Source organism: Sinocyclocheilus anshuiensis, unplaced genomic scaffold (assembly GCF_001515605.1).
Source record: "Sinocyclocheilus anshuiensis isolate Anshui unplaced genomic scaffold, SAMN03320099.WGS_v1.1 scaffold63, whole genome shotgun sequence".
Taxonomy (NCBI): domain Eukaryota; kingdom Metazoa; phylum Chordata; class Actinopteri; order Cypriniformes; family Cyprinidae; genus Sinocyclocheilus; species Sinocyclocheilus anshuiensis.
The window spans coordinates 1,471,473-1,485,271 of record NW_015552625.1 but is presented as its reverse complement, the minus strand read 5'-3'; the positions used below and the strand labels follow the sequence as shown (position 1 = coordinate 1,485,271).

The following is a 13,799-nucleotide window of genomic DNA, read 5'->3' as shown; positions in this document are numbered from 1 at the left end:
GTAATATTTTTATTCAGTAAGGACACATAAAATTGTTAAATTACAGTAAACACATTTATACTGTTAGAAAAGACAAGTGCTGTTTTTTAAACTTTCTATTTATCAAAGAATCTTGAAAAAATGTTTTGCAGTTTCCATGAAAATATTAAGCAGCACATGTTGACAATATTAGGGATGTCACATGAGGAAAGTTTCATATTGATATATAATACAAAACCAGTATTACTGGGAACACCGGGCTTTGGACGCTTTCACTTTCACCTTTGCGAATTTGCAATCTTGGTGTCACAGTTTACATGAAAAGCGAGGCATGGCATACACCGCATGCTTTATTATATAACGACTAAATTACACAAAGTTTTAGATTAGCAAACACTGTAGAACTAAATAAATAAAAAAACAAATAGAAAAGCCTCCCACAATGTAGCATAACATCAGGTAAACAGCAAAAGTCAACAGGGTTTTCAAAGTTAAAACTAAATTGGCTGTAGGTGCCAGTGCTTGCACATGTTCATCTTCTCTGGTTTAAGAAGCAGTCTTTTACATTTCGCTTGGAAATCCTCTGCCATCATTTAATCTCATATTCACATCATTTTTTTAAATCATTAAGTGAAATATGACTCCTGCTGCACTGTGCTGTGACTGATGTCTGAAGGATCTTGTGACACTGAAGACTGCTGAAAATTCAGCTTCATCATCACAGGAATATGTTTTAAGACATATCAAAATTGAAAAAAGTTCATTTAAATTGTAATAATATATTACAATATTACTGTTTTACCATATCAAATATTTTGTATTTCAAAGTATTTTGATCAAATCACAATAATACTGTTAATATATATATAAAAAAAATGTACTGACCCCAAATACTTCAACAGTATTTTATGCCCTTCGACATATATTAGGACTTGTATGTTTTCTGATAACTTTTCATTTCAGTTCAGTCATATCCTGGGCTTCATTTTCAGTTTCCACATTAGCAGGTTTTAAAATTCATTTGATTTAGGTTATCTGGTCCCAAGGCATGCTTTATAATTTTTGTAGTCAGTGTGCAACATGAGAGCAGGCAAAGAATAGGTTTCTTTCAACATGGTTCTTTTGGGATTTCCCAACAAAACCACTATTGTGGGGGTTGAGCATCTCACACTGGGCCTTATTCATAGGTAGAAACCAGTCTAGCTGTAATTTTTTGCCCTGTGTAGAAGTATTTAAAGTACAACTTGTCATTTTTCCGTGGATTAATTGAAGGTTTCAGCTCATTCTACTCCGAGTTGATGAAGGGGCTTGGTGCAGGGACTCGTCTATGGGAACTCGTGGACCGAAAGCCTGAATTTCCTCTCAATGGTAAATAGAACTACCTAAAATAATGCCTAAAATGCACATTAGTTCCTAAGAAAAACTGTTTTATATGTGAACTGCAGTGCCGTAATTATTTTTTGTTGTTTGTTTTTCTTCTTTAGAGGGGCTTGTGTTAAAACCAGAGCAGTTCAAAGGAGAACTGGAGTTTCGTAATGTGTGTTTTGCTTACCCAACAAGGAAGGATTCCACCATCTTCCAGGATCTAAGTCTGTCTGTGCCGGCGGGGTCAGTAATGGCAGTAGTGGGATCCAGTGGTTCAGGCAAATCCACACTGGTGTCACTGTTGCTCCGGCTCTATGATCCTGATTCAGGTGAGAGCTGAAAGTAAGAATATAATGGAATATCTTGATACTTGTATATTGATATCCCAGATATAACAGCAGTGAAAATGTATAGATAAATACATAGTTTTGATTCAAATGCAGGTGTGGTCAGTGTTGATGGCCGTGATATACGAGACTTGAATCCTTACTGGCTGAGGAGTCACATCGGTACTGTAAGCCAGGTAAGAAAAAAAAGAAAATCAGCAAGAAAATCTCCTGCCTCCATTTTACTCATTTCTGTGTGTGAATTTGTTTGTTGTAGGAGCCAGTTCTTTTCTCCTGCTCTATTGCTGAGAACATCGCTTATGGGGCGGCAGAGCCAAGTCAGGTCACAATAGAGGACATCTACAGGGCAGCGCAGATAGCCAACGCTCATGACTTTATCCAGGAATTCCCTAAGGGCTATGATACAGTGGTAGGAGAGAAGGGGGTATTGCTGTCAGGTATGAACAAACCTCTGATACTTCAGTAAAATTCATGTCTGTAACAGGACAAACTTGTCTGTTTATAATTCACCTGACAATGTATGCATAACTACATGGATTTGTTGGAACAGGTGGACAAAAACAAAGAGTTGCTATAGCACGAGCCCTGCTGAAGGTAATCTATCCTCAAGAGTATTTTAGTGAATTTGAAATATTTGTTGTTTATCAAAGAAACATTAAATCTATGTTCTCATGATTTTCACAGAATCCAAAGATACTGTTATTGGATGAAGCTACAAGGTGAGATGCTGTTTGAATACTTCAACTTAGAAATTCACTTGTACTTAAAAATAAATGAACTTAGCAGTAGCATACCAGTTAAAAAAAATAACATTTTCAAACTGTAGAGATCTTCTGAAATAACTTTCCAAATTCGTATATGGGTAACTCCCCACTGTTTCTCACTTTTTATGTAGTTTTAGCAAATACATTGTAATGAAAACAATTTTTTTGTATTTTTAGTCTTTATTCTTATATCCTGGACCACAAAACCTATTTTTCAAAATTGAGATTTATACATAAATAAATAAGCTTTCCATTGATGTGTGGTTTGTTAGGATAGGACAGTATTTGGCTGAGATACAACTATTTGAAAATATGGCATCTGAGGGTGCAAAAAAATCTAAATATTGAGAAAATCGCCTTTAAAGTTGTCCAAATGAAGTTCTTAGCAATGTATATTACTAATCAAAAAATAAAGTTTTGATATATTTACAGTAGGAAATTTACAAAATATCGTCATGGAACATGAACATATCCTAATGATTTTTGGCATAAAAGAAAAATCTATAATTTTGACCCATACAATGTATTTTTGGCTATTGCTACAAATAAACCCCAGTGACTTAAGACTGGTTTTGTGGTCCAGGGTCACACATATATATATATATACAGGTGCATATATATGAAGAGTTCATTTGCAAAAACCGATAAACGTCTCTTTCAAAACAATGACCTGATTGCCGTGCATCATTCTCCACATATAGCGCGATCTGAACCCTAAACACATTTTGTCAAAAAAGCCGGTGTTCTAACAAATAATGCTACCTATCAGATTATGCTACCAGCACTGTATTTTTAATACTGTAAGGGTAGGTTGGGGTAAGTGTACACATTAATAAAGCCTCACACCACATTAATATCATGCTGGAAGCAAAATCTGATAGGTAGTACCTATCAGATTATGCTACCAACACTGTATTTATCCTACTGTAAGGGTAGGTTTAGGGTTGGGGTAGGTGTACACGTTAATAAAGCCTCACACCACATTAATATCATGCTGGAAGCTAAATCTGATAGGTAGCATTTTTCGCTGTCAAATTATGCTACCATCTGTTTTAATGGGAGGTAGCAAAATCTGACAGGGTAGCACAAATCATCAGAACACCGGTATTATCCACTTTCAAGGCATCTCGAGTTCACGTTTTACTGCAGAAGCCGACAAGCGCCCTTGTTGTTTGTGAACAGAAGCCGGCGATAAATCCATTTTAGCGAATTAGCGCGCTGTATTCAGGTCAGGTGACAAGGCTGCCAGTCACTTTGAAAAGACGCACCACTAGCTGAGAGGAGGATCATTTCGACGAACTTGATGAATCTGTGATATCTTCTTCAGGGCATAAAAGGAAAATAAAAGCTGAAACTTTTTCACGGAACCTTGCAAAAGCAGCACGTTACAATGGTGAGGGAAAAGCTCTGTGTATTGCGTGTAATCACATCCATACAGTCTATGATCACAACAACAACGTTTGTCAGGCATCTACATTGTCATCTGAGGAGATTACAAAGATAAAATGAGTGTTTGTTTTTTTTTAACTCTGAAACATGAAATGTGGAGTTACCTGCTTTTGCTATAAAACAATCTTTTAATATATAAAAAAAACATACTTTCAATTAACTTATTATTATTAACTTTTTAAATAAAGTTATTACTTAATCAAAACAACCCAACTGCTTTTTGTTGGATATTACTTGGAATGCACAATAAAAAAAAACATGATTTATGAAAATAAATAAAAATGGAGTTATCTGTTTTTGTAGATGAACTCTTCACTTTTTTCTAGAGAAATGGCATGATGAAACTATTATTAAACTATTATTATTATAACTATATAATAAGACTTGCCCTGGTCTCTGTTTCAGTGCTCTGGATGCAGAGAATGAGTTCCTGGTACAGGAGGCATTAGAGAGGCTGATGGACGGCCGCACCGTGTTGATCATCGCTCACCGTCTCTCCACCATCCAGAGCGCAGACGCCGTGGCTGTGCTGGACCAGCACCACGTGATGGAGATCGGCAGCCACGCCAAGCTCCTTGCCAACGACCAGGGGCTCTTCCGCAAGCTGATGGAGAAGCAGGCCTTCCTGCAGGCCGAGCAGAAACACACTCTCTTCAAATAGGAGTACTTTAAAGACAACAAAGGGAGCGCACACATTCAAACATGTTTAAAGGCATTTCATATGTTTTATTGTGCATTCCGAAAAGACTAAAATGTAGCTATTTATCATAAACTGCCAAGTAACTGGAAACCAGTTGTATACTGATCATTGTTAATTACAATGGCAGACAGTCACAGCTACATGCTGTGGACCTGATTTAATACTTATCCGAGTTGCAAAAAACACTGCTTTTTAAATTGTTTTATTATTGTTTATAGCCCAAGAAAAACATCAATACATTTCAAAAAAAGCTTTGGAAAAGCTTGAAAGGAATATGAGGGCAATTTGAAATATGAGTTACTTGATGCTACTGCTACTACACCGCATGCATAATTATTAGGCACGTTGATATTCTGATGATATTTTTTTTTTCAAGCACATTTTACCAATTCCAAATCACATCAATCTTAATAACTACTATTAATTTTTTTATTTAATTGTTTATAAGTGATATATAATTATGCATGAAGGCTGGAAGTGAAAAACTTATATTCAGGTGTGCAGAATTATTAGGCATGTTTTCTTTTACAGATAAAATGACCATTTATCTTCCAGAATCTGGCAGTAAGTTTTAGGAGCTCATTTTTAGTCCATCTCCTATCCTGAAAAGTCTGTCTTGCAGGATTGACTAAAAACTTACTGCCAGATTCTGGAAGATTAATTCTTCAAACAGTGCTACAAGAGGATGTGGTGCTGGTCCTTCAAGAGTCACTCACAACTTATCTGTCTATAAAGCCTATAACAAATTAGTCTTAATGTATTTCACAATACTTCAGCATGTTATTCTTATTAAGTGAGGGTCATTTTTTAGGATTTTTTACCCAAGCAAAGTCTCTGAGAACCTGACACCTTGTAATTCTGTAAACTCCAGGAAGGTTGCAGTTCTGGAAAATGGTGGTGCTGGAGACTAAATGATTCCTGATGGTTTTACACCTAATTCTTCACATTAATTCTTAAATCTTTTGCAGTTGACGTTTGTCTTTTCTTCTCCACCTGTTTTTTTCTGACCCCGCTGACCCAGTGAGCATTTTGCTGTCCAATGGTCTTGTCTTAACTTTGCAATTTCTGTATTGCATTAGTTTTGAATATTTCTCATGGGGATTTAATCATTTTTGACTTTTCAGTCTGAGTTAAACCTCTTTTTTGGCTCATTTTATCTGTAAAAGAAAACATGCCTAATAATTCTGCACACCTGAATATAAGGAGTTTTTCACTTCCAGCCTTCATGGACAATTATATATCACTTATAAATTATTAAATACAAAATTAATAGTAGTTATTTAACCCCTTAACTGTCACCCCCCATTTTCTAAAATAGGCATGAAAGTGCACTATCCAAACTTAAATTGCTGTAATGTATGAACACTTTGGAATACAGAACTAAGGTTGGTCTCTTTTTAAAGAAGACAATCAGCAGAATTATTGAATTATGTCAAGTATCAAAAAATTTCCAAAAATTAAAGTATCAAAAATTTATAGAAGTTTAAATTTATTGTAAAGAAAATACACTACTAATTTTATTTTATATATAATAAATATTTTACACAACAGGTTTTACTCTAAAATTGTTATAAAATGTAAGCATTCTGTCTAAATAAGTTATGTTTCAAATTTGAAGTTGATATGAAAAAAATTGAGGTTTCTGTGAGATTTTATTTAGGGCGTTATACCACAAACAGCCACCGGGTGCCATCCAAACTCCATTGAATTTTTTTTAAATGCAATTTTTCTGTCAAATATGTTGAAATTTCTCTGTCAATATTGCTTCTATCACGAAATATGTAAGTCTGAGACTCCGACCTTTCCAATTATATGTTTTTTGTCAAGATTATAAAAAGTTTTGATTGTAAAAGAACGTAATGCATTTTGTAATATGACACTTGACACTGGCCGCTACGGGGGAGGAGACCGCCAAAACATTTTAAAGTACCATTTCCACGGTAACGCAATGTTCGATTTCAAAATGGTTTTCACAGAATGAATCTTGGGCTTCTTAGCTTTCAAACGATATATAGTTTATGATGATTACTAAAACATTTGATAGAGAAAAAGGACAACAACAAAAAAGAGCGCCAAGCGTCCCACAGGTGGGACGGTGACAGTTAAGGGGATTGATGTGGTTTGGAATTGGTCAAATGTGCTTGGAAAAAAAAATATCATCAGAATATCAACGTGCCTAATAATTATGCACGCGGTGTAGTACTTGTAATTAATCATGTCAGTCCTTTAAGGAAAGGGTGATAATCAGTTTATTGAAGTGTACCTAGGGCCTTAGTCATGAAACACGAGCAGAATGAATTTCTGTGTAAACTCTTGCATTTGATTTAGTGGGAAAATGTACACAAGAATGATTTATGAAAACGTAAATTAATTCCATGTACACAAATTCGTTCTGCATATGTTTCATAAGTAATATTGATAACGAAATATTTTGTGAGGGTGATTACAGACACAATGGTGCTTCTGTCCTTTCTTATCACCTTTGATAATGACACAGATGTCAGTCTAAGGTTGGTCTCTTTTTAAAGAAGACAATCAGCAGAATTATTGAATTATGTCAAGTATCAAAAAATTTCCAAAAATTAAAGTATCAAAAATTTATAGAAGTTTAAATTTATTGTAAAGAAAATACACTACTAATTTTATTTTATATATAATAAATATTTTACACAACAGGTTTTACTCTAAAATTGTTATAAAATGTAAGCATTCTGTCTAAATAAGTTATGTTTCAAATTTGAAGTTGATATGAAAAAAATTGAGGTTTCTGTGAGATTTTATTTAGGGCGTTATACCACAAACAGCCACCGGGTGCCATCCAAACTCCATTGAATTTTTTTTAAATGCAATTTTTCTGTCAAATATGTTGAAATTTCTCTGTCAATATTGCTTCTATCACGAAATATGTAAGTCTGAGACTCCGACCTTTCCAATTATATGTTTTTTGTCAAGATTATAAAAAGTTTTGATTGTAAAAGAACGTAATGCATTTTGTAATATGACACTTGACACTGGCCGCTACGGGGGAGGAGACCGCCAAAACATTTTAAAGTACCATTTCCACGGTAACGCAATGTTCGATTTCAAAATGGTTTTCACAGAATGAATCTTGGGCTTCTTAGCTTTCAAACGATATATAGTTTATGATGATTACTAAAACATTTGATAGAGAAAAAGGACAACAACAAAAAAGAGCGCCAAGCGTCCCACAGGTGGGACGGTGACAGTTAAGGGGATTGATGTGGTTTGGAATTGGTCAAATGTGCTTGGAAAAAAAAATATCATCAGAATATCAACGTGCCTAATAATTATGCACGCGGTGTAGTACTTGTAATTAATCATGTCAGTCCTTTAAGGAAAGGGTGATAATCAGTTTATTGAAGTGTACCTAGGGCCTTAGTCATGAAACACGAGCAGAATGAATTTCTGTGTAAACTCTTGCATTTGATTTAGTGGGAAAATGTACACAAGAATGATTTATGAAAACGTAAATTAATTCCATGTACACAAATTCGTTCTGCATATGTTTCATAAGTAATATTGATAACAAAATATTTTGTGAGGGTGATTACAGACACAATGGTGCTTCTGTCCTTTCTTATCACCTTTGATAATGACACAGATGTCAGTGAATCTTGCCTAGATCATAAACCGCAAAGCTTTTACTGGGATGTATTCCAACTCCAACCCAGTTACAGTGCCATTGTTATTTGTCAGTAATGAAGATACTGTTTTAGAAGGAGCACCTGTATGAACAATTGTAACAGAAAAAAGGATAGATATAATTATCTCAGTTGTATTTGAGAACAGACACTATAAAAGAGATATTTTAATGTAACTTTTACTCAATATATATATTTATATCTATGAATCATTTGGATAAGAGGAAATCTATTCAGAACTTTAGAACATTTTAATATTTAGTGTGGTAACTTATTAGGTTTCAGGTTTGTGAAATGTATATGTTTGTCTGTTTGTTTATTTTCTATTATTTTATCTGCACTCTTAATAAATTACATTGAAACACTGATTGCTTTAAAACACTGCCCTGTCCACATCCCTGTCTTTGAGAACATAAATGATTTTAGTTGCCAAAAGAGGGTGCTGTTGACTGTTGAAAATAAATTACTAGCTATTTTGGAAACCTAGAGAGTGATGGGGATAGTTAGTTAAACCAAAGAGGTAAAAGCTCTCAAACAGAATTGGATCTACTATGGCAAAGTACTGTTAATACAAGTGACTTGCTGCTGTAATCTATAGTCTGTCTCAAATAGTTACGGTCACTACATTGGTATGAATTGTAATACACCTAAATATTAAAGTGGTTTGATTAATTGCCCTCAATGTGTCCCTCTCTTAACCTCAGAAACTGATTCACCAGCTCTGATAAAGTTGAAGCAGGGAGATTGTAGCTCAGACTGTTGTTTTGTTTACTGAAGCAGTAAGCTGCTTACCCTCAGTGACTAGCTACAGGCTTCATTGACTCACTCAGCTCAACATAAGCTCTAGGACCAACTATGGCAGGATATCTGCTTGCACAGAGACGGTCCTCTTGAATGAAGTATGCAGAGCAGCCACACACCTCCCTGCACGAAGAAAAAACAAGAATCATAATCAGCATTTTTTTGTCTTGTTTTTCAGTAAAATATCTATTTAAAAAAAATCCTTAAAACAAAATACATTTACTTGAGAAACAAATCAGCATATTAAAACTTACTTTTCTTATTTTAAAACTTAAATATATTCAGAGAATAAAGAGTGTAGAGTTCAAAGAAAAATTACAAAAAAATATATATATATATATATATATATATATATATACACACATAACATACAAATCACAACAAATACATTAATTAATAAATCTCACAAATACACATATATCACGTTATCAATTAAATGAAATAAAAGGAATATTAAGTAAGCTTATATTAACACCATCCAATTAATTTTCTTGGAAAACTGGCTTGATTTGTGAACAAAACAGATGGTCCAAATGTTCCCAAGTGTAAAATAGAAAATGTCTACAAAAAATCAGACTGCCCACAATTCACTTATATTGACTTCGTTTCCGATTATTGCAACAGATAAATGTATGAGAATAATGCGATCAAATATTGGCTGCGCACAAATCTCTAAACGTGCTATTTTACAATTGACAGAAGTATACTAGGAAGCACCATGTGGGAAAAGGCTAGTGGCAACATCAGTTCCGCCCCCACACCATATACAGCTCACGCCGGGCCTGGAATATGATGACTATCAAACCATAAAAGGACAGTCATGCTCACTGCTAGGAACCTGGAGACAGTGGGAGACACGCCGCTTCACGGGGAAGTCACCCCTCGCTTACCCTGCTAGAGCCTAATATGGTTGAAGGATGGGGAAAACTCCTACTGAACATACAGATATCCTCAATAGTGCGCATGGGGACAAACACGAAGAGTATATAAGGTTTTCATGGGTCTGTCAGCCGTGACTGGATCCATAAGCGGTTTTGCACTGAGCTTCATCACAGAAAGGTAAGACAACTGCATTAGACCCATGCGCTACTAGTGTAGTTACGCGGACTAACAGAAAAACCTTTATTCAATGTATGGCAACTAACTAACCTATTTTATTTGAAGACAACAAGATACAAGATATAAATAATGAGTTTGCAATAAGTTATAAGATGACATAGCAATGTTTTAATGAATTAATTCACTTATTCATTATAGTTGATTTGTATATTTTGAAGTTGTCACTGGCAATGTTGCTACTTTGTATACTTAATGTGACAGCATTCAAGAACCATAAAACAAATACTTCTATAAAATATTAGAACTGTTGTCACAGAGATATAGATATATGACAAAATGTTAACTTAAAATATTACTTTCTCAGTACACTAACTTGCTCAGTGGTTATTGATTTGGATTCATTGGTTGCAATATGCACAACTGTATCTTTGTTGTACACTGTAAAAAAATGTCGACCAAACTTAAACATTTCATTTTAATTTCATCACTGATGAGTCATCATTGCACTTTTTTAAAAACTTTGAATAAAATAAAGTTAAAAACTCTCTGACTCATAAAATGAGTCTTGAATCTGACTCGTAAAACCTATGAAATAAAGTTCAAAGGACAGAAAATATTATGACTAATATACTGTTAAATGGATGCAAATAAAGATGTCATAATGATGAAATGCAGTGTATAAACTGATGAGTGCATTGCTGTAGAATCGCTTAATTCAATTAATCTTTTTGCATAAAGCTGCACCCAATCTAATATTTAATGTTCAACTTCATCTCATTAGAAAACATAGCTACTTTACAAGGTAGTGATTTTGTATTAATTCATATGATATGATTCATACGGAAACATATGATTTCTAGAAATAAAGCATGGCAGTCAACCCCTAAACCTAACCATCAGTGGGTGTAAGCAGATCGTACTAAAATGTGTGAATGAGATTGTAAGAATTCATAAAATTAGCCACCAGTTTTAACATGAAATAGTTAGAAACAGCCATGACAGTGTGCTGATACGTTCCTCATTAGAATCCATCAAGATGTGTGACGACGACGAGACTACCGCCCTTGTATGCGACAACGGTTCAGGCCTGGTCAAGGCTGGCTTTGCCGGTGATGACGCCCCCAGAGCTGTCTTCCCCTCCATCGTTGGTCACCCCCGTCACCAGGTTTGTTCAGCTGCATTTTGCTCTTTGTAAATATCGTTCACACGAGTAATCTTAAGCTATTGCAACATTTAAATACTGTGACATTAAAAATACTCTTTTTCTTTTTCCAGGGTGTCATGGTGGGTATGGGTCAGAAGGACTCATATGTAGGAGATGAAGCTCAGAGCAAGAGGGGTATCCTCACTTTGAAGTACCCCATCGAGCACGGCATCATTACCAACTGGGACGATATGGAGAAGATCTGGCACCACACCTTCTACAACGAGCTCCGCGTCGCCCCTGAGGAGCACCCAACTCTGCTGACTGAGGCCCCTGTTAACCCCAAAGCTAACCGTGAGAAGATGACCCAGATCATGTTTGAGACCTTCAACGTCCCAGCCATGTATGTGGCCATTCAGGCTGTGCTGTCGCTGTACGCTTCTGGCCGTACCACTGGTGAGACAATTATTTTAAATTACAAATAAGTTTATTGTATATAGCAAAATGTGCAGATTTTTTCTGACCCGTTTTTTCACTATATTTTAGGTATTGTGCTGGACTCTGGTGATGGTGTGTCCCACAATGTCCCCATTTATGAGGGTTACGCTCTGCCCCATGCTATCATGCGTCTGGATCTGGCCGGTCGCGATCTGACTGACTACCTCATGAAGATCCTGACCGAGCGTGGTTATTCTTTCGTCACAACTGGTGAGAAATTGCAGTTTTACAATTTCACAGTCATTGTTTATCACAACAGATTTTTAGATGTGTATTTCTACAAATTTTTGTTGAATTTGTTTAGGAATATACAATATTTCAGTACCTTAATGGTTATATTGGCCAAAATGTTTTACATTTATTGTACCAGTCGATGTTGAAAATACATTTGGGGTCAGTGAGACTTTTATTTGAAAGAAACAAAAATAGTTTTATTCAGCAAGGATGCATTAAACTGATCAAATTGACAGTAATGTAAAATTGATCAAATGGCTGTAAAGACATTTAAAATGTTACAAAAGATTTCTATTTCAAATAAAGGCTGTTCTTTTGAATTTTTAATTTGTATCATATTGGATAATTGTGCATGCTCAGTTCCCCTATTTATTTTATTTTTTTACAAGTTTACCTTTATCATCTAACACTTATTTAATCTTTAGTGACTTCATAATACACTTAAATGTAATTTTTAGCAAATCTCAAAATCTATATAAATTTTTCATACTGTATGGTGGATTTATCCCCAAATTCACTTAATTTAAAACAACTGATTTTAGCTTGTTTTATTTTTAAAAAAGTATAGAATTGTATATTTAATATAATATATTTAATATAAACCTATTATCCATTACCATCAGTAATATAACATTTTCATGATATTATTATCACAGGCTTGTCCATATTGTATTTTATTATGGTGCATCTATTTGTTATTTGTTCTGTTGTTAGTATGTTAGAACTTAATTAAAACTCTGTTTATAGCTGAGCGTGAGATTGTCCGTGACATCAAGGAGAAGCTGTGCTATGTGGCTCTGGACTTTGAGAATGAGATGGCCACTGCTGCCTCTTCCTCTTCCCTGGAGAAGAGCTACGAGTTGCCCGACGGCCAGGTCATCACCATTGGTAACGAGCGTTTCCGTTGCCCAGAGACCCTCTTCCAGCCTTCTTTCATTGGTGCGTAAAGACAAACGCTACTCAAAAATGCTGCATTTTCCATACAGCTTTTAGTTTTATTAATAAGGTGTTTCTAAACAGGTATGGAGTCTGCTGGAATCCATGAGACCGCCTACAACAGCATCATGAAGTGTGACATTGACATCAGGAAGGACCTGTATGCCAACAATGTCTTGTCAGGTGGTACCACCATGTACCCAGGTATTGCTGACCGTATGCAGAAGGAGATCACTGCTCTGGCCCCCAGCACAATGAAGATCAAGGTAATGCATCTGTGGTTATCCTTTAACATGGTCTCGTTCCCAACAATGCATCACTAACCTGTTCCTGTGTCTCCTTATTCTGACAGATCATTGCCCCACCTGAGCGTAAATACTCCGTATGGATCGGTGGCTCCATCTTGGCTTCCCTGTCCACCTTCCAGCAGATGTGGATCACCAAGCAGGAATACGATGAGGCAGGCCCCAGCATTGTCCACCGCAAGTGCTTCTAAATCCATCATCTGCATCTATTTGCTGTGGAATACGCAATAATGGAGAATACACTCATCGATATGGGACAGATTTGGTACAGATTTATTTTGTACCTATGTGTTACTCGATGAACATACCCTGGATTACCATGCAGGAACACGAAGAGGCAGGCCCCAGCATTGTCCACACAGACACAATCAAGATCCAGAAGACCATTATACCATGTTATCTATCACAAGACTGTAATCTGTACATACAGGTGCATCTCAATAAATTAGAATGTCGTGGAAAAGTTCATTTATTTCAGTAATTCAACTCGAATTGCGAAACTTGTGTATTAAATAAATTCAATGCACACAGACTGAAGTATTTTAAGTCTCTGGTT

General features: G+C 35.5%; 3 protein-coding genes across 3 annotated transcripts in view; 2 read left to right on the top strand and 1 right to left on the bottom strand.

Moving 5' to 3' along the window:
* Window positions 1–1,591, bottom strand: part of urb2 (URB2 ribosome biogenesis homolog) — a 20,673-nt gene extending 19,082 nt beyond the window's left edge. The window contains exon 1 of the mRNA XM_016457820.1: window positions 1,532–1,591. The gene's annotated coding sequence lies outside the window, so the exon portion shown is untranslated. The remainder of the gene's footprint in view (window positions 1–1,531) is intronic.
* The window catches only part of LOC107666478 (ATP-binding cassette sub-family B member 10, mitochondrial-like), an 8,872-nt gene extending 3,906 nt beyond the window's left edge, over window positions 1–4,966 (top strand). Inside the window, exons 7-13 of the mRNA XM_016457822.1 lie at window positions 1,252–1,347; window positions 1,464–1,673; window positions 1,788–1,867; window positions 1,948–2,128; window positions 2,242–2,285; window positions 2,376–2,410; window positions 4,310–4,966. Of these exons, the coding sequence (XP_016313308.1) occupies window positions 1,252–1,347; window positions 1,464–1,673; window positions 1,788–1,867; window positions 1,948–2,128; window positions 2,242–2,285; window positions 2,376–2,410; window positions 4,310–4,565 (902 nt within the window). The 3' untranslated portion in view covers window positions 4,566–4,966. The remainder of the gene's footprint in view (window positions 1–1,251; window positions 1,348–1,463; window positions 1,674–1,787; window positions 1,868–1,947; window positions 2,129–2,241; window positions 2,286–2,375; window positions 2,411–4,309) is intronic.
* A 4,831-nt stretch (window positions 4,967–9,797) lies between these two features.
* On the top strand, window positions 9,798–13,612 carry LOC107666446 (actin, alpha skeletal muscle 2-like). Its single transcript, XM_016457766.1, has 7 exons — window positions 9,798–10,126; window positions 11,152–11,291; window positions 11,402–11,726; window positions 11,817–11,978; window positions 12,750–12,941; window positions 13,023–13,204; window positions 13,291–13,612. Exons 2-7 carry the CDS (start codon window positions 11,163–11,165, stop codon window positions 13,432–13,434), a joined length of 1,134 nt encoding a protein of 377 aa, XP_016313252.1. The 5' UTR covers window positions 9,798–10,126; window positions 11,152–11,162; the 3' UTR covers window positions 13,435–13,612.
* The last annotated feature ends 187 nt before the right edge of the window (window positions 13,613–13,799 follow it).

Coding starts and splice junctions, on each gene's coding strand:
- LOC107666446 (XM_016457766.1), top strand. CDS start 11,163: ATGTGTGACGACGACGAGACTACCGCCCTTGTATGCGACAACGGTTCA. Junction 11,727..11,816: donor CGCTTCTGGCCGTACCACTG/GTGAGACAATTA, acceptor ACTATATTTTAG/GTATTGTGCTGGACTCTGGT. Junction 13,205..13,290: donor CCAGCACAATGAAGATCAAG/GTAATGCATCTG, acceptor TTATTCTGACAG/ATCATTGCCCCACCTGAGCG.